The sequence below is a fragment of the Osmerus eperlanus genome, chromosome 5, assembly GCF_963692335.1.
Source record: "Osmerus eperlanus chromosome 5, fOsmEpe2.1, whole genome shotgun sequence".
In the NCBI taxonomy this organism is placed as follows: Eukaryota; Metazoa; Chordata; class Actinopteri; order Osmeriformes; family Osmeridae; genus Osmerus; species Osmerus eperlanus.
In genome coordinates this window covers 5,199,035-5,217,897 of record NC_085022.1, presented here as the reverse complement: position 1 = coordinate 5,217,897, position 18,863 = coordinate 5,199,035, and the positions used below count along the sequence as shown (strand labels likewise).

Genomic DNA, 18,863 nt, shown 5'->3' with positions numbered 1-18,863 from the left:
AGAGAAAATAAAATGTAAAAGGACAGAAACTGCATAGGCAGCCCAGTTTGTTATTGTCGCTAAGAAATGTTGATATTGAACAGCGCCCCTCTAATGTCTCCCCGGCCTATAATGACGAAAACGGAAAAGGGGCGCGGTGTTTGAATGAACGTTTGCAGAGCTCATTGAACAAAGCAGATAGCTAACTGGTGACGTTAGTGTGGTTGTAGCTTTTATAAGTGTTTAAACCAGTGACAACGTATTCTGTTTTTAAAAAATGAGAAAAAGAAGTAGCTCTAGTGGCAGCAGGAAAAGCTCTGCCAAAAGACGCACTGAGAATTTAAGCTTTGACGAATTCGGTTTTGCTTTGAGTCAGGGAAAGAAAATACATCGATGTCACGATTACAGGTGCACACACGGTTGTTTTTTTGTTTTTTGTTAACTTAATCGTTTTTAAACTTTTCTTTTTGCAAAACCACACTTTTAGGATTACATTTATTTACTTCTAATCCATACTTCTAATATGTTATGTTTTACCTGTCGTTAACGTGAGTTTACGATCCAAATAGCAAGGATCCGATTCCAATGTTTGTAGAGGAATCGGATCCTTGCTATTTGAATAGCCGGGCGTTAATACTTTTCGTCTCTGCAGCTATCCCCAACTCGGCGTCACCCGGGTAAAGGACCTGTGTGAGCTGCTTAGCTTCTGGAACGGGTCCAGTTTTATATGCAGGAGCCAGGTAACAGATCCTGGCCCAAGTGTGTGTGTTTGAGTGAGTGAAAGAGAGTGAAGCAGATGGCTGTGCTCCATTTCATTTTTCAAGCTGTTACGCAAGATAGGCCTACACTGAATTTAGTTCACTCCTCAGCTTTCTCCTCAAGAGTAACGATATTGACTGATTCACAAACACGTCAGGCAGCGCTGTCTAGGCTTACATGATGTCTGAAAGCCATTTGACTGTTGCAGATGGAGCGGTCCATCCGGATGGGCGTTCCTCCGGTGTTGCGAGGCCGTGTGTGGAAGTGTCTGCTGAACATTGACAGCCTGAGGGATTCCAGTGTCTTTAACTATCAGGTACTGTCCCCCCAATTGAGTTTTGGCTGCTGGGTCTCCAGTATCACTATCACCACCACCACACGGATTAAAGATAAACTAGAATCAGCTGTAAGATGTAGGGCAACACTCTAGTCAACACCCATGCATTGACTGAGAAAGAGCTATGGACTGAAAGAGAGAGAGATCTCCTTTTCTTTCATAATCTGTGGTTAAAAGTTGGTCAAGTTCACCTCAGATATTTGTATTCTAACAGGGGAGGAGGGATGGAGTTGCCAGTGTAAGTGTGGTCCAGTCCCCTCAGACAGGGCCGGCCCGACCCAATAAACAAGCTAAGCATTTGTTTAGGGCCCCGCAATTGGTTCGGGTCCCCCCCCCCAAAAAAACATACTGGTGCCCTCAGACCACCAGTATGGCTCCAACCCCTCATTCCCAACCCTAGTAGTGAAATCCCTGCCTGCTGCTGTGACTGACAGAGGTGTCTGACTGAAATCCGTGGGCCACTGGTGGACCTGGGGGTAAGTGAGTACAGCATCCTGTCAGCCATCGCCACGCTCAACGACACAGAGAACACCCTGGGAGCCTATCAGAACGCCCCAAACCTCCCTCCGGACTCCACCTTCTCCAGCGCTGATGTCACAGTGTTCCGTCAAGTGGCTCTGGATCTGCGTGAGTCACTGTGCATTGGGTGTGTTTGTTTTGGGACCTGGGTGCAGCCCATTTGTTTTTGTGATGCTTATGTTTGAAATGTAATGCAAGTGATATGTCCGGGTGCTTACTGTAGGTTTCATGCTTTTTTGAAAATGACAAATCTGCCCCCCCCCCCCACACACACACACACACACACTTTTTTTATCAAGAGTTTTATATTTAACGGATGCATCCTCAGTTCATAAAAAAAGATGTTCCAACCACATTTGAAAACAAACGCCCCTGGATGTCTCTTTGCAGAGCGCTCCTTCCCAACGCACCGCTCGCTGATGGGGGAAAGCCCGGAGGCCATCGAGGGTCAGGCCAAACTCTTCAGGGTCTTAATCGCCTACGCCAAGTACAACTCCAAGATTGGCTACACCCAAGGTAAGCTCACGGGCTACAGCCAAAATTTGAATGGCATTAAAAACAATGTAACTGACCTAACCCCATGTTGTTGCACAAGCTTTGCTCAGGGTGCCCCTAGTGGTCACATATAGAATTTGTGCAGTATGTTTGTCCACCACTTGAGGGCAGCAGAGTTCAAATAATACATTAGTTCCACGAATCACTGAAGATGTATTGTGTATCTGTAAACTATAACAGTTTTTTTTCTTTAAATAAAAATCTTGAATTTTCGAGTGTGTGTGCCTCAGGGATGTCGTACATCGCCGCGGTGCTGTTGATGCATCTGGGTGAGGAAGAGGCTTTCTGGGCGCTTGTGGCCCTGCTGGAGCAGCCCAAGTACCTGGCTCAGCTTTTCGACCTCTCCCTCAACAAGTAAGACCTACCACATCGTAGAACGACCTACGATGCTACGAAGAGCTTAGTAACATAGTACCTCTCCTTCATCACGTAAGACCTACCTTACAATAGTAATACCCACCTCTTAACGAGGAAAAGCTCTGTAGGAAAACGTCTCCTTCTGCAAGTAAGACCTACCTTATCAAAGTGAGACCTACCCAACCATAGTAAACACAAAGCGGACTACTTCTCCCCCCTCCTTTTGTTTGGTTTTCCCTCCCTCCGCCTGCCTGCCTGTCAGGGTCCAGCACCAGGTGAAGGTGTTCCACCAGCTGCTGAAGCACAGGAAGCCCCAGCTCTCCCAGCACATGGTGAGTAAGCCAGCCAGGTTATAGCCAGGTGCTGAGATCTGGGACCTGCCTGTCCATCACCAGGTGGGGCCCCTTGGTCCATCTCTCGCTCTCCCTTCTACCCTCCCTCCTTCCCTCTCCCTTCATTTGATCTCTCTCTCTTCCTCTTTCTTTACCTCCCTCCCTTTCTCCCTCTCTCTTTCTCCCCTCTCTCTTTCACTTTCTCTCCCTCCCCCCCACCCTTCGAATCTTTTCAAGCCCCTCTTAACTGTTGCCTAGGCCCCCTTAATTGAGTGATATTATCCAGACACACACAAACCTCCCCCTCCACTATCATCTCTCTGTCATTTGCGCTGCTTGAATCTCTGAAGGGATTCTAGCTGTTGACTCAGCCAGTCTGAGAGGAAAGCTGCCCCATTCAGAGTGCTGGCTGCCCTGCAGACCACAGGAGCTTAACTCTCTCTTTCTCTTTTTTCTCTCTCTCTACCTCTCTCTTTCTCTTTTTTTTCTCTCTCTCTCTCTCTCTCTCTCTCTCTCTCTCTCTCTCTCTCTCTCTCTCTCTCTCTCTCTCTCTCTCTCTGTGTGTGTCCGTTTCTCTCTTCTCTTTCTGTCTCTCTAGCGCTTTGATTGTTGACTCTTAATAGAGCTGTTCTGGTGAGGGGATTGTAACCCCCACCCCCTTTTCCCACTTCCTCCCATCTTCACCATCTCCCCACCTCTGTCTCTCCTCCCTCCAGGAGGATGTGGGAGTATCTCCTGTCCATTTTGTGATGCCGTGGTTCCTGACCCTGTTCACCTCGCTGCCCTGCTGGGACTCTGTGCTGGCTGTGTGGGACCTCATCATGTTGCACGGTAACACACTGTCACCTCCCCCTTAGAACCGCACCTCCTGCTTAGAACCAGACCTTCTCCTTAGAACCATGCCTCTTCCCTGACTCCCCCCTCTTGGTGTGTCCAGGGCTGTCGGCGGTGTTCCGGGCCGGCCTGACCATCCTGCAGCTGCTGGAGCCCAGGCTGCTGGCCCTGGGAGACGAGGCGTCCACACTGCCCCTGCTCCTCAGGGTCCCCGTGGACGTGTGAGTGGCTCGCACGCTGCGCTCGCACACTTCAGTCACACACTACACTCGCACACTCACACTACACACACACTGCAGTCATACGACTTTCATGCTGCACTCGCACACTGCAATTGCACACTGCACTCGTGTCACACACATATCAGAATCAGAATTCGGTTTATTCGCCATGTATGTCATACAAACACGGAATTTACTGTGGCAGGGAGGTGCAAACACTAAACATATATGAATCTTAAATTAAGTAAAGGTACAGAAGTTTAACTACTGGGGCAGATAATAGAAAATGTGTGCAAAATGTGATACAAGCACCAAATTTGGCATGGTGGTTCCCAAGGGTATACTTAACAAATCTGCCTGACGTGCCATTCAAAAATCCAAGATGGCGGCCATTTTCCAAGATGGACGCCGAATGCGTCTGCCGAAAATGGTTTTGCTCAAAGATATGCATGTACTTGATGGATTTGAATGATCATGGTGTCTATTTCTATGTTTTTTTGCATGCTGAATCTAGCTACTTTCACTAGCATTATAATACTGTAAATGGTAGAAAAATGAACACTTTATATAAAATAACATAACACATCAAATAATACAAATTTTTTGAAAGTAGAAAAATTAGAATCAGAATGCAAGAAAACATAGAAATTGACACCAAGATCATTCAAATCCATCAAGTGCATGTATTTTTATGAGCGAAACCATTTTTGGCAGACGCATTTGGCATCTATCTTGAAAAATGTCCGCCATCTTGGATTTTTGAATGGCACGTCAGGCAGATTTTCTAAATAGACCCTTGGGAACCACCATGCCAAATTTGGTGCTTGTATCACATTTTGCACAATTTCAGTGAAAAATTGCTGTTATCTGCCCTACTGATACTGCAGTCATAAGACTTTCATACTGCACTCACAGGACCAGAAGTACATAGTTCTAACAGTATTTTCATGGTCAGAGTCTGCATTTACTAGCCGTACTGCAAAGTAACCACATCTCAGATACCAGGCAGGTATCTATCAACACTATTATCTCAACTACAGTGCAACAATAATGTAATGCTGTTCAGTACCTATAGTAGAGTCTATTTCTGCTGTATACTGCTGAGTATCTGTGGTGGGAGTTGTCTATGATAACTATACTTACTGTTCCTTTCTTTTGAGGATTTTCACATACCATAACTCACCACATTGTTTTTAATTGTATAAGAAAGTGTGTTCTGTGTCGCCAATACCCTGCAGTTCTCTTCAACAGTGTTTTAAATGCAAAGCCATTTAATATAACTTCTCTTTGAAGTTTTCAACCGACACAACTAATGTAAGCTCCCCGTCCTGAATTCAAATCAGTGCAATGGAAATTCAAAGTTGGACGCTGTTTTGTTGACGTCAAGCCGTCCCCATGACAACTTGGAGGGGGCACCGAGTTTGTTTACACACCCATGTCGTATGTTTTATCGTATTTGTTTTAATACCTCAACCGAATCCTTCAATTGTTCTTTTGTCTGGCTCACTTGTCCGGAGTGATGCATTCTATAAGTTTACTTTGGATAGAGAACTGTAGGGCTGGCTGGTAGTTGGTCATGGCTGAATGCCAGTCCGCTCTCCCCGTGACATCAGCGCTCAAAGCCTCAGAGTTTCAAAAGGACCTTCCTCGTGTGGTCTCTCTGGTTGAAGTCATGGGCATTCGTGACTGACAGATACAGATACCGTTGAACCCCTCCCCTGCCCCCGCCCCCCCCAAAAGAAAAGTTCCCCTGTTCTGTTTGGCTTCTGTGAAACCAGGTTAGATTCCCCAGGTCTTTGCTGTTCTCATTGGATCCCTGGGAGGCCAGTGAGTGGACAGCGGGCAAGGTGCCACTGAGGCCTTGTCTCTGGGCTGGTTTCACCAGGGGGGGGTGATGGGGGGGGGGGGGGAATGGGGGGGTGAGGGGGACCACTAAGTGGCCCCTCTGTCTCCAAGGTCCCAGAGTTGTTTTACCTCATAGCCAGGCAATATGTGTAGAGAGGCAGAGAGAGAGTGATGGAGAGAGGGAAAAAGTGAGATGGATAGAGGGGAACATTGAGGAGGCAGGGGGCTGGAGAGATGGATAGAGAGAGCGAGTGGGCCATGGAAGATGAAGGTTGGGCAGAGAGAGAGAGGGAGAACACAGGAGAGTATATTGGAGGGGAGAATAAATCTTCCATCTACTAGTTACAGCTGCCATTTATCATTCATGACACTCAAATGTCTGGTTGTAAATAGGTGATCTTTTATATAATTTTACTCTTGACTACTATGTTACTTCTCTCTCTGTCTCTCTCACTCACCCATTCAGGATCTCTTTCTGTCTCTCTCTCTCTCATTTACACTCCATCACTCCTCTCTCTCTCACTCTCTCCTCTTCTGTGGGTTTAATTCAGTGGTGAGACTAGAGCAGTCAGATGCCAATAAACTGATTAATGATGGACTCCATCTATCATCCATCTCCTCTATGGAGTTCTGTCCTCACAGTCAGTCACTCGTCACCAGCAAGCTGTGTGACAACAATACTCAGCCTTTTCCATAGAGGCCATGGCATGCCCCTCTCTTTCTCTCTACCCCCTCTCTCCATCCATCCCTCCTTCTCTCCACCCCCCTTACCTCTCTCTCTCCCTCTCTCCACCCGTCTCCATCCTTCCCTCCTCTCTTTCTGTCTGCCCCCCCCTATCTCCACCCCCTCCCTCCTTCGTTCCCTCCCTCCCTCCTCTCTTTCTGTCCACCCCCCTCCCTCCTTCCATTCAGGGCCCATTGACACAGCTGCCCCCCCGAGGACTCGACAGGTCATTTGTTTAGCACCTCTGTCAGGCCAGTTTCTACATCCCTCCCTCCATCTCTCTCTATCCCCTCTCTGTCTCTCTCTCACTCTCTTTCACACCGCTTATGTAACAAGGTCCCAAATAGCCCAGCCGTAAAGGGACATTACAATCAACTGTTTTCTGACGTTTGCCTGGAAGCTGATGTGACCTGGGTCAGAGGTGGTGCGAGTTCCCTTCACCATCATTTGTTGCTACAGGGCACTGTATGTATGCCTGCAATCCCTGCAGGCCCAAAGAAAAGGGAAAAGATGTTTGCTTCATTGTCACTGACAAGGCCACTTCAGTGCTGCCTCTCCCTTTCACTGTGGTTATGTAAGAGCTAGCGCTAAGCAGAGGCTGTGTGTGTATGTGTGTGTGTCCATGTGGTTTCGCATGAATGCTTCTACAACACTGGCAGTAAAGGTTTGGCTAATGTCATTGAGCCTCAAGTGTTAATTTAATCTGGCATCCCTTCAGACCGCTATGCGGGGTCCTAAATGGATCTTAAATAGTTGAATGAGGTGAGGGAATGAAAGTGGGGGTTTTGGAAAGTTGATGAAAGCTCAGCAGGGAATCTGATCAAAGGAGCTGTTTGTTTACTAATCTGACCTGGGAGACTGGCATAGCTCCAGGAGGACGAACTCTGAATGAAAAGGGCACGAAATCAAGTTTGAACCCAGTTCTCCCTCCTCCCCTCCAGGTCTCAGTACAGCGTGCTGGTCCCAGCCTTGTGGAGCACAGAGCTGCAGGACTGGGAGATCACCTGCATGACCGGCCTGGTTCTGGAGGAGGCTCACACCGGACAAGACCCTGGTAACACACACACACACACACACACACATCCTGGTAACACGCACACACAGGTAACACATACTGTAGCTCCCTGAGTTCTCCGTGTGCATGGCTTCGTGTGCACGTCCGATGTAACTAGAGAGGGAGCTGGGAAACGACAGGGTTAAGTGGTGAGCGCTAACAAAGCTACCTGAGATGGTCCACAATGGGATGAGCTCTCTCTTAGGTCTCTGCTTTATCTGCCATGAGACACAGTGTGTGTGTGTGTGGGGGGGCTTCTTTATGCAGCCTAAATGTCAGCTGTATTCTAGGTGACCCCAGGGAGGTCGGGACAGAGCTCTCTCTGTATGTTACACACTCTGCCTGCGAAGAGAGACCCAGCCTCTCTCTCTCTCTCTCCCCCCTCCTGGACACACCTAGCCAGGGCCTGTTTCTGGCTCTCCCTTCCTGCTGTCATGGGTGTGTCTTGGCCTTACTCAACAACACATGAGCAAACAGCTACATTTAGTACAATGTCCACTACCAGTCAGAGTATGAATGAGGCTGGTTTGAATCCTAAGCAATCAGTGATGACTTAAGTTGTGTGTGTGTTTGTATAAGTTGTCAGACCATCATAGCTTTTAGTGTGTGCTTCCTCTCTTTCCTTCATCCTGACACACAAACTATTATTGACTTTGAAATCTTTCTGAGTCACAAGCACTTTTACAAGAGACCTCCAGAGACCTCTCTGTGTGTGTGTGTGTGTGTGTGTGTGTGTGTGTGTGTGTGTGCCCCTTGTCAGGCCAGAGGCCCCGCTGCACAGGTAATTGAAACCCTGGACTGTATGGTTTTTACCGTGTCAATCTCTCATCTACTCTCACTTTGTGAGTCACGGTGAGTCATCCACCTTGCTCATCTGTCTGCCTGGCTGCCCCCGGGGGGGGTACCAGACACTAAATCAAGTGCACCCCCTCACGTCCTCGCTTAATAAGCCCTCAGGAGAAACCAGCCTGTCTGGGAGCTCGGTGGTGTCCCAAACGCCCTAAACCCAGTCAAGACGCGACACGTCTACCATAGGTCGTGGATGACGTATCTCGAATATCCTTGTGAGCCACGGCGCTCTGGAAGGTTCCGCTGGGTCCTGTGTAATGAGGTGTAATGAGTGTTTGGTGCATAGTTCTGGCGTAGAGGCTGGGTCGTATTGTTGCTGCGTGAGCTAGTTGGCCTCGGTTCTCCCCTGACCATCCGCTCTCTCTGTGGTTGCTTCCTCAGCAAAATACGCGCTCGCGCACACACACACACACACACACACACGCTCACACATACACGGCATGTTCTCTCTGCTGCTGCAGTGACTCAGCGCCTTTTCTCCAGGCTGAAATCAAAGCTGCCCGGTAAAGCTGCGGCACAGGAGTAGAACAGGGAACAATGGCCTCTCGGAGAGTTGTCGCTCTCCTATTTGTTTTTAACAAGCGCTTGGCAGGTTAGTCATACAGGAGGCTTCTCTCTGCCCTCTGTCTGTCTCGCTCTCGTCCTGTAAACCCCAACTCCCTCTCTCTCTCTCTCTCTCTCTCTCTCTTTTACACTCACTCTACAAAACTACACACACACACACACACACACACACAGAGTCTCTACCTATCTCTTCTGTCTTCTGTTTCCCTTTGTCAGCAGTTTCAGTGGGATGGTAGAGGAGAATCTGTTCTCTGCTCTTATGTGTTCTAAAACAACAACAACAAGTGAGTCAGCGCCACATCCAGCTCTGCAGTAGAACTAGAGAGCTTCTTCACACTGTACACCCACCCAGGCCACAGCAGAGGGGGAAGAAAACAAACGAAATATCTGAAACAAAACCATTTTTAAGGCCCTGTCAATGAAAGCTGCGGACCTCGTTGACTCCAGGTCGGGTCGAAGCCCCTTAATGACCTAGTGCGTTAGCCTGCTAACTGTGACCTGACAGCTAGCAGGGACTTCTGATCTCTCCACCCTCCCAGTCTCGTGCCAGGGCATGCCCTGACCCCCAGGGAGGGTCACGGAGGGTCACAGACGCCCCAGGTGACGGCCTAGGTAAACCCCACAAGCTAGGTCTCTCAGAGCAGCCGTGCTCCTGGTCAACTTCGGATCTAAGCACGCCTGATTTTCGAACGAGCTGGTTGTGACGCTGAATGTTCGCTCCAGCTGGGGTTGGAGTGAAGGTTAGAACTACAGGAAGTGAGCTGACACGAGTTGGCCTGGGTACACTTAAGCAGTGGTTACTTCTGGAATCGTTTTTTGGAAACACGGGACATAACGCAGGTCATAGTTCAGTGCAGTTAGTGGTGGCACAGAAGTGTGGGTGCACCAGCCTGAATAGAGATGAGACATGGAGATATAAGAAATATTGAGCCGATAGCCCAAGTCACCTTGAATATAATATATTATGGAAGTCAGAGGTATTTTTGATCTTGGCAACGTGGCTCTGAACATGTAAAGTGAGACGGTGATCAGGTCAGTGCTTGCGTGTTGGACCGGCCTGTTCCTGAACTACAAGCCTGTAGGAGAGCTGCAAGGAGACAGAGTCCTCTGTAACCAGAGGAGCAGCCTGGATGCTGGGGGCTGGAGCTAGGGCCTGGAGCTAGGAGCTGGGGCCTGGAGCTAGGGGCTGGGGCCTGGAGCTAGGGGCTGGGGCCTGGAGCTAGGGCCTGGAGCTAGGAGCTAGGAGCTGGAGCTAGGAGCTGGGGCCTGGAGCTGGAGCTAGGGGCTGGGGCCTGGAGCTGGAGCTAGGGGCTGGGGCCTGGTGCTGGTGTACAACCTTGCTGGATAAAGCTTCGAGCAGCACTGGAGGTCTGTCACAGCATTAAACCGTGTACGTTCCACCACACACACACACATGCATTTACTACACAGTCTCACACATACAGAAACACACAATCTATGTCACACGCAGACACACATTCATGCACAATCACACACATACACAAGCACACACGCATATACAAACACACAATCTAACAAATACACACACACAGAAATACAATTTCACACACACTATACAGAAACACACACAGATGCACACCTCAGCAGGAGTGGTGGCGAGTCTTAATAATTGATAGCTCACTAATCAGATTTACGAGTGTTGAAATCTAGGGCATTATTGTGAGGTTAGGCAATTACAGACTATTGAGACTTCTACTTCTCCTAGGGAGCCAGAATGAGTTTTACTTAACTTCCATTCATTCCTGTTTTTGTCTTTTGTTAATTAGCCTACTTTCTGTTTTGGTCGTGACTTTTGTGTTTTGACGTGTCAAGCCCTTCTGCTGATAGCCAGAGGTCCTTGCTGCAGAGAAGGAGAGACAAAACAAAGGGAGAGGGACAGAGATGAGAGGAAAGAAGGAAAGACAGATATCATGGATGGAGGGAGGGAGTGGGAGGGAGAATGGAGGAGATGTATGTTCTTGTGCAGTTGTCCGCCATCTGGAGAAAGTGTTCTTTTCCAGGCCGGCCTTGATCCTCTTAAGCTGCTGTAGCCTCTCATCACCGACTCTGAGGGGATGAAATACCAAACCACACACACACACACACCAGTTTATTCTCCCAACACAAACATGTGTGTATTCACACACAGACATGCAACCACAAACTATTTATGAATGTATCAGAGGCTCAAAGGGAGGGACAAGACCTGTGTGTGTGTGTGTGTGTGTGTGTGTGTGTGTGTGTGTCATTCCTACCAAATTACTCCAAAGCACAGAGGGATTGGGAGAGTTTCAGAGCTGCTTACTTCAGCCCTCTGCCAATATTTGTACCATCATAAATAACTGAAATGAAAACGGTTTAAAGAGTTTAAATTACAGGCCCCAGATCCACCGATTTCTCCTAATTCTCTGTTTTGACAGTTATAATTATATGATGATTCTAGGCCATCACTGAGAATAGAGATGTTTGTGAATCCCCAGCCCTCAGCCCCCTTACCCTTCTCTTCTCAGGGACGATGTTTGACCTCTGGCCCTTTAGGCCGGCCCTTTCACCCTGCAGCAGGCTTAAAGGCCAATTAAAAAGCATGGCGTGAATGGCAGGGCGTGGTAGGGTCAGACCTCAGGGTCGCGGAGATGGTACCACCACCCCCCACCCCTCCCTGCTCTATTGTCCCAGCCTCGGCCTCCTCTCTCTGGACCGCCGGGGCTGGAGGTCTGGCCTCTTGGCCTGCAGGGTGGGGGGCACTGTGGAGACCCATAGAGACGAGGACCGGAGTGGGACTGGAGGAGGCATGGGGGAAGTGGACGGGGGGGGGAGAATTGTTCAAAACAATGTTCCTCTCACACGCAAAGAGCGCTGATTGACAGATTGAGAAACACATTTGTGTGTGTTTCTCACCACTTGCTCAACAGTGGACTGACAGGCTGAATGAGCGAGCCCTCAGACTGTCCAAGGAGATTCTGTTTTTACTTTCTTTCCCATAAACCTTTCTCACTGCCCTCCTCAAGTTTCCATATGTTCCCCAGCTGCAGGTCTGACACCGCGGGCTGCATGAAGTGTCTGTTTGCTTGTCAGTCCGCCCGCTTCCGGGAAAGTCCTTCCTGAACGGAAGTACGATCCCTGTGAGGTGAGCCTTGAGGAAAAACGTCGACTTCTTGGGACACACTGGGGAAAGCGGATAGTCTTGGTATTCCTGTTCCCACAGACGGGACAGGAATACGTGGAGAAGCAGAAGTGTTGACAGTGAGTGATGGCGTGGGCACGCCGTGTCTGAGAGTTAGTTCAGGTGTCTGGGTGCAGACTGTGTGTCCGGAGGGGACGCATACCATTCTCCTATTAGTACCTGGTGACAGACCAGGCATGTAAATATCAAAGTGTTGGGTTTCCAATGCAGATACCACATTATTGTGTGTGTGTGTGTGTGTGTATATATATATATATAGAGTCTAATCTATAATCTATAGATTATAGAGCTATCTGTTGGCTGGTGCAGTGTGTGGTCTTTTGAAGTTACTGTCGAGGTGTGTGTGTGTGTCTCTCTCTCTTTCATCCATACAATTACCTGTTAATGCCTGGGTAGAGCCCAGCTGGGTAATTACTGATTTGATGTGTGGGCTCTCAGATTAGGGCTAACACCTCCCAGTGCTGTGTGTGCACCCAGCCACGAGATGACACCCTGGCCAACGTAGTCTTGCTGGGTTTACCTGGACAGGTGCTGGGGTGGGGGGAGTTGAGGGCAGGGGGAGCAGGGTGGAGTGGGGGCAATTTGACGGGGGGTGCTATGTATAGTGTGGGGGGGGGGCAGGGATTGAGTCAGAACCTAAAAAAGCATCCTGTTTGAAGAGTAAATACACCCGAGTATTTCAACTTTGTTACTCGTGACTTTGTGACGTTTTCCTCACCAGCAGCAATGGATGTGGGATAAGGAAATGTGTTTATCTTGGGTTTAACTGACGTTGATCCTGACTGGCTTTTAATCTGTAAGTGTAAATACAGAGAAAGAGAGAGAGCAAGAGAGAGAGATGGAAGAGAAAGATAGAGGTAAAAGGGTTCAATCTCTCTCTTAATCTGTGGTTAATGATGTCACTCCCAGGAGACCTGGAGGAATAGGGGGCTATCAGAAGTGATGTAACCCACTGTAAGATCCTGATGTAACGGGTAATCTTCTAACAGCGCTAGGTTGGTGGGATTGAGATGGAAGAGAAAGAGAGTAGAAACAGACACACAGCGCTGCACACAGAGACAGTTTATGATCAGACAAACCCATGAGGGATGATACAAGCAGCTGTCAGATTTGTCGGGCTATTACCGGTAATTCTGTTGTTGTTAAAAGATAATTTTTTTTTATATATATATACTGTATATATATATTTTTTCTTTTTCTTAAATGGTTTTTACACAAAAATTGCCCATCTTTGGTTTTCAACCTCCATGTTTTGCTAAAAGGAAGCCTTGTGTATGTGAGTGCTTTGTTTTGGCTACAGTGAGGGAGGAAGGAGGCCAGTAAAACAACAGTCATGTGCTGACACACAGTAGCTACATGGCTAGGTGCTCTCACCCCTTCATGTTGTTACGGTGTCTGTGTAGTGCTTGGCTCTGTCCCTGTGTGCATGCATCTGGTTGTGGTGCGTACAAGTCTGTGTGTTTTTTCAGGGCATCGGCCTGTTTTCAGAACTCCTTCACTTCCTTATCATGTTTCCTGCTACGGTGAACCTTGACTCCTCTCCACAACTCTGTTGTCCTAGGAGACCCTTCAGCTCTGGGCAGTAAGCTGAGAGAATAGATGGATGGAGAGACAGACAGACCGAGCTCAAGAACTTCTGATGTTGGCACAGACCCAGAGTAATTAGATTCACCCCAAATAAGCGTCCAACTTCTTGCCTGTTTAGTTGAGTTTTTCCTTTCATGTCATCTCCAAAAGGTAGTGGTGTACATGGAGTAAACTGCAGTCCGTAGGAGTTCATACCAGGTTAGTGGATGTGGGCTAATACACCTCTGTAGTACAGCCACTGTTATCGTTCCTACAGGCCTCTCTTTCTCCCTATCTCTCTCTCCCTATCTCTCTCTCCCTATCTCCCTCCCCCTCGTTTCTTTCCCTCTCTCTGATGTGGGCTAACCAGGCTTTGAACAAGACATCTTTGATGTTGGAGAGATGAGTTAGACTGATAAGACTGCTGCAGGTCCTCACAAAGTTCCTCCTGTTTCTGTGGGGGGGGGGGAGGGTTTACGTGTGTGCGTGTGTGTTTACGTGTGTGTGGTTAACCCTGACAATGACCCTGGACCTTAAACATGGAGCCTTGTCTATCGTCTGTCTTGACCAGGAACACCCGTCCTTCAGAGTGAGACTGAACTGGGTGCTGGGATCTCAAAATACAGTTCAATATAAACAAAAGACAACGTTTTATGTGGGGAGTTATGGTTTGCTATAAGCCCCCCCCCCCCGCCCCCCCCCCCCCCCCCCCCAAATTCAAAAGACCACCACAGCTCTAACTCAACCGATGTCGAGCCAGGTGTTTGGTAATGTTTGCTGTTTGAAGCAGTACAGCCGACCAACACAGCTTCAGTCATGTAATAAGTTAACAGCTGTAAAGAAAACGTTGATTATCTGTTGAGTTAGGGTTGTGGAACCATTGCATTCGTAAAAGAAATCATTGGAAGGGAACATGACCAGCATAAAGATACCAAACTGGAACTTTAACATGCAGAAGCCACATGAACTTGAGTCAACTGCAATATCGCCATTTATTTCTACCTATGGTTTTTGCTGTTCATTGTGAAGCAGCTTTTCCCGCTAGGAAGCAGGGTGCTTATCTGAGAGGCCAGTTATGCTAATCTCTGTTCCTTTAGCGCTGTTGCCCCGCGCCCCCAGCGGAAGAGGGCAGCTCACCTTCCTCTGTGTGGTGCAGCCGGAAGGGCAGCGAGGATGTCCTGCCTTTTTAAACCAGGGCTGCATTCAGAGGTCCAGGAAAAACACTGATTTGTTCCTACTGAACTGAATGTGACTGGCCAGTATAGCTGATGCAACATGAACGCTAGGCCTGCCTCCTAGTTCTGCCTCTACTGTGTGTGTGTGTGTGTGTGTGTGTGTGTGTGTGTGTGTACATGGTATCTCTGGCTGCCTGTCTGTCTACCCGGGACATAATGTGGAGGAAGCGCTTACCTCTAAAATGGAATCAAACTCCATTAGGCCGTCCAGTCTCAAGTTTTTGTAATTGATCAGCGAGAAAGAGCCATCGAGCAGAGTCAGTCAGATCGGAGGAGAAGGAGGAGTGCTGACGGCCGCCTCTATTCCCGCTTATTCAACGGCAACTCCCCTGTCCCAGAGGCCGGCGCTTATGCAGACGAGAGAGAGAAACAACAACACCCGGACCTTGAAAAGTGTGTGTCACGGCTCAATTCGGCAGCGTTTTTCCGCGCCAAACGGCTTACTCTTCCAGAAGGGTGTCATCCAAAACCGAAAGCTGCCTGTCTCAGGGAATACGCTCTGTCACTCCGGGCCTTCTAATTAGCCCCTGAGTCATAGAGCAACATCTCGCTGGTTTGTCATCCGGGGCTGAACTCATTGATGAGTCGTTATCGCGTGTGTGTATAATTTCGGCCATGCGTCAGTGTAGGCCCCCGAGGGCACAGGAGGCCTCCTGTAAATGAGAGGGTAGCAGAACCCGGGGTTAACGGCCTCGAACCAGACCCTAGTGTTTTTTGGTCTGACGTCAGCCTGCTAGTGTACAGAACAGGACAGAACACAGCTGTCTGGAGCAGAAGGATCCTCAGTAGAGACTGAAGGTGCTCTGTAGATTGAACAGTAGAATAACTACACACAAATGGGTTCATGCTGTAAAGAAAATACCATTAATGAGCATATCAAATTATATTGACACTCAGTCTGCAAACACACTGTATTCACATAACCTCTCTGTCCAATTTTGAAGTTGATATTAGTCATACACTCCAGAATCGAGAACAGGAAGTTCCCAGGGCCAACAGGAAGTAGAGACCATTTGCTGGGTCATCCTGGCTGGTGCCCTTAGCCTGCTGACAGCTTGGCTGCCATCTCCATGTATAACCTCCTCGGAGACACAGGGATAACGTTAAAGAACGCACCACAAATCACCATGACAACATCCACAGCGACGAAGGGAAGTCATCAAAGCTTCGTTTTTGCTTGTCTCAATTTTTTCTTTCCTGACAATCCATCGCTCAGACCCCCACACGAATAAAGAGAGGGTAGGCTATCGTGCGTGTCCGCACCTGTTCCCGTGTGAAGTTGACGTGCACAGGGAGCTCCCCGTCCTAACTCTGACACTAAGAGAGATGGATGAAGAGCCAAGAGCCTCGTGGGCAAGAGGAGGAACGGAAGGGACCCGTTCAGGAAGTAGAACGGGAGACTTCAGTCGCCTTCTGTTTGTCTTTACTCCGGGTTTTTCGGGCTAGGCTTAGCTAACTAAAGGCTAGCCCTAATCGTAACCCTTTTCTTTTTCTCAAAAGTGTGTTTATCTCGAACATACTGTACCAGAAGGTATATTGTAGTATGGTGGAGGGGTGTAAGGGGTAAGTGAATGTTGCCAAGAGGCAGTTGAAGATTGTGTTACCAAAACAAGATCAATGTTAACATCCAGATACCCCTGGAGTGCAGCTGGGCCCCATACCAAGTTTCACCTGTAATAACTTGTACCGCTAAAGCGTGATCAAGTGCTTCAACTTTAGTAAAACTACAGTACATAGCAGTTCCTCTTTAGCCACATGTTGCTACAGTAGGTAACGGTAGTTAATGTACACCATGATGTAAAGTGTTACCTAAATGAGTCTCCTCTTATATCTGATAGAATTGTTTCTGTTGCAGACACATGTGATAGTGCTCCATCACAGCCTCTCTTGGAGAAGAGAGGGCAGAAAGAGGAGGGGATGGAGGAGGAGAAGGAGAACGAACCTGCAAAAGCAGAGGAGGAGAAGGAGGAGGAGGAGAAGGAGGAAGAGAAGGAGGAGAAGGCTTTGAAGAAAGGTAAGGAGAGAGAGAGGGTGAGGTGCTTAAAGAGACTGTAGGGAGATAAACAAGGGTTTGAAGTAAGTTAGGAAGCCCAGATAATGGTTTGGGGGGGGGGGGCAGCTGCTGAAGACAGGAGTGGAGGAGTAGGTTAGGGGCATTCTCCACTTCAGATCTGGCATGTCAGGACCTCACACACCCTAAACTGTTTCCTCAACCTCAGCCCACTTACAACATTCAATCCTTCCACATGGGCTGTTTGACAGGATGAAACCTCTACAAATGCAGTTTCTAACTCAAGTCTGCTCTTCTGAGAGACTGCAGGAAGCCCTTCCAAACCCTGGCACAGGCCACACCAAACACAGCCTCATAAAACAGATGGATTAACTCTGTCACAGCTAATGCTCTGGTAAACCCTATTAAATGAGACTGCAGCCTGGATAGAGTCTGGCTGGTATCATGTTCCACTGATCAGACAGACTGCAGAACTACAAGGGGTTAAAACTGAGGTGGTGGATCAGACAAACTTTCTTTTGGCCATAAGCCAAACCAGGAACAAACACAAAAGTCAATCAATATTAGAAACGGCCCTGTGTTTAGCCGTGAGTCAAGTTTGATGGGTGTAGCTGTGAAAATAGTTTAGAAAGTTGAATATTGCCAAGTGGTAAAATTATATCACTCAGGAGGCACCAGATCTTGCTTAAACCTGAGTCACACCTGAGACGCTATGAAATGGAAAGAAGCCAGACTCGGGAACAGACTCGTTAAGGTGGACGACACAATATTTTCAGACCCCTGTACAGTAAGATGCTTATCGTAACACTTCATTCATTCATTACAGAAGTCAGATGAACTGTAGCTTTTTTTCTTATACCTCAGTACTATACTAAACGCAACACTGAGGTTCCTTCTGAGGATGGATTAGGGTTAGTCTACACACACTGAGGAGGAGGGAGGCAGGTGGAGGATGTAGGGATGAAGGGAAGGAGGGAGGGAAGGAAGGAGGAGGGAGGAAGGGATTTGACATGTTGTGATGGTTGTACTCGACAGATTCCTCCGTGTTCAGACGGGTTATCCGTGTAGCCCAGCGGTACTTCCAGCAGTCAGGGAGGCACAGCAGGCCCGGCACCCCCAGCTCTGCAGGTGGCGGAACACCCTCCAAGGCCTTCACTCTCCCCCAGGCTCAGGTAGGGTTGGGGTGGGGGGGGTGAGGAGCGGGGGCCGGTCTAGATCTAGCACCTTGACATAAATGTCTGTTTAGTTTCCTAAAAGCGTTCTGAGATTAACAGACGGACTGTTTAGACTTCAAGTCAAGCCCCATTTTTTGTGTCTTTCTGTTTTGAGTTAAGCTGCAACCATATTTGAGATCTGCCAATCCACTCTGCCATGTTGAAGGGTTTACATCAGCAGATTTTCAGCTCCTAACATCAGGAGGGGGGAGAGTTTTGGTTCGTTTAGAGAGCAGAATCCACATCCGACGCTAACATTCAAACACAGTCGTTTTAGCCGCCGTCATTTCCTCCTCTAAACCGATCTGTGTTTGCTTGTGTGTGTGTGTGTGTGTGTGTGTGTGTGTGTGTGTGTGTGTGTGAGAGATTTCCTTTTGCATGGTCACTTTGGCCGTACAGTATTAAAGGATCTCCAGGCTTTAGTTTGACCTTTGTTTCAGCCTTCCTACAAGGCCGCAGTCGCCATTCTCCTCAATATAGGCCACATAATACACACAGGAGAGAGGATTTAGGATCATTCTGTCTGGTGGTTCTTTGGGGAAGTCTGTTTTTCCACATTCAGGCTTACAGAAACAGGCCTTGTCAGGGAAAAAAAAAACACAATTCAGTCAAATAAACTTTGGCAACTACTTGGAGTATTAGAGGTTTGTCAAAGCTGGCAGATAAGTCTCATAGCTTAGAACTTCCTGTATCCTGAGGGCTGTGGTTGTGAGAATAGACCAAA

General features: G+C 48.2%; 1 protein-coding gene across 1 annotated transcript in view; it reads left to right on the top strand.

The window, feature by feature from the left end:
• The first annotated feature begins 117 nt into the window (after positions 1-117).
• Positions 118-18,863, top strand: part of si:ch211-266k8.4 (uncharacterized) — a 31,077-nt gene continuing 12,331 nt past the window's right edge. Inside the window, exons 1-12 of the mRNA XM_062461351.1 lie at positions 118-387; positions 632-719; positions 947-1,054; positions 1,510-1,702; positions 1,985-2,110; positions 2,380-2,503; positions 2,769-2,838; positions 3,555-3,669; positions 3,776-3,893; positions 7,404-7,516; positions 16,770-16,928; positions 17,961-18,097. Coding sequence (XP_062317335.1) covers positions 257-387; positions 632-719; positions 947-1,054; positions 1,510-1,702; positions 1,985-2,110; positions 2,380-2,503; positions 2,769-2,838; positions 3,555-3,669; positions 3,776-3,893; positions 7,404-7,516; positions 16,770-16,928; positions 17,961-18,097 — 1,482 coding nt within the window. The 5' untranslated portion in view covers positions 118-256. The remainder of the gene's footprint in view (positions 388-631; positions 720-946; positions 1,055-1,509; positions 1,703-1,984; positions 2,111-2,379; positions 2,504-2,768; positions 2,839-3,554; positions 3,670-3,775; positions 3,894-7,403; positions 7,517-16,769; positions 16,929-17,960; positions 18,098-18,863) is intronic.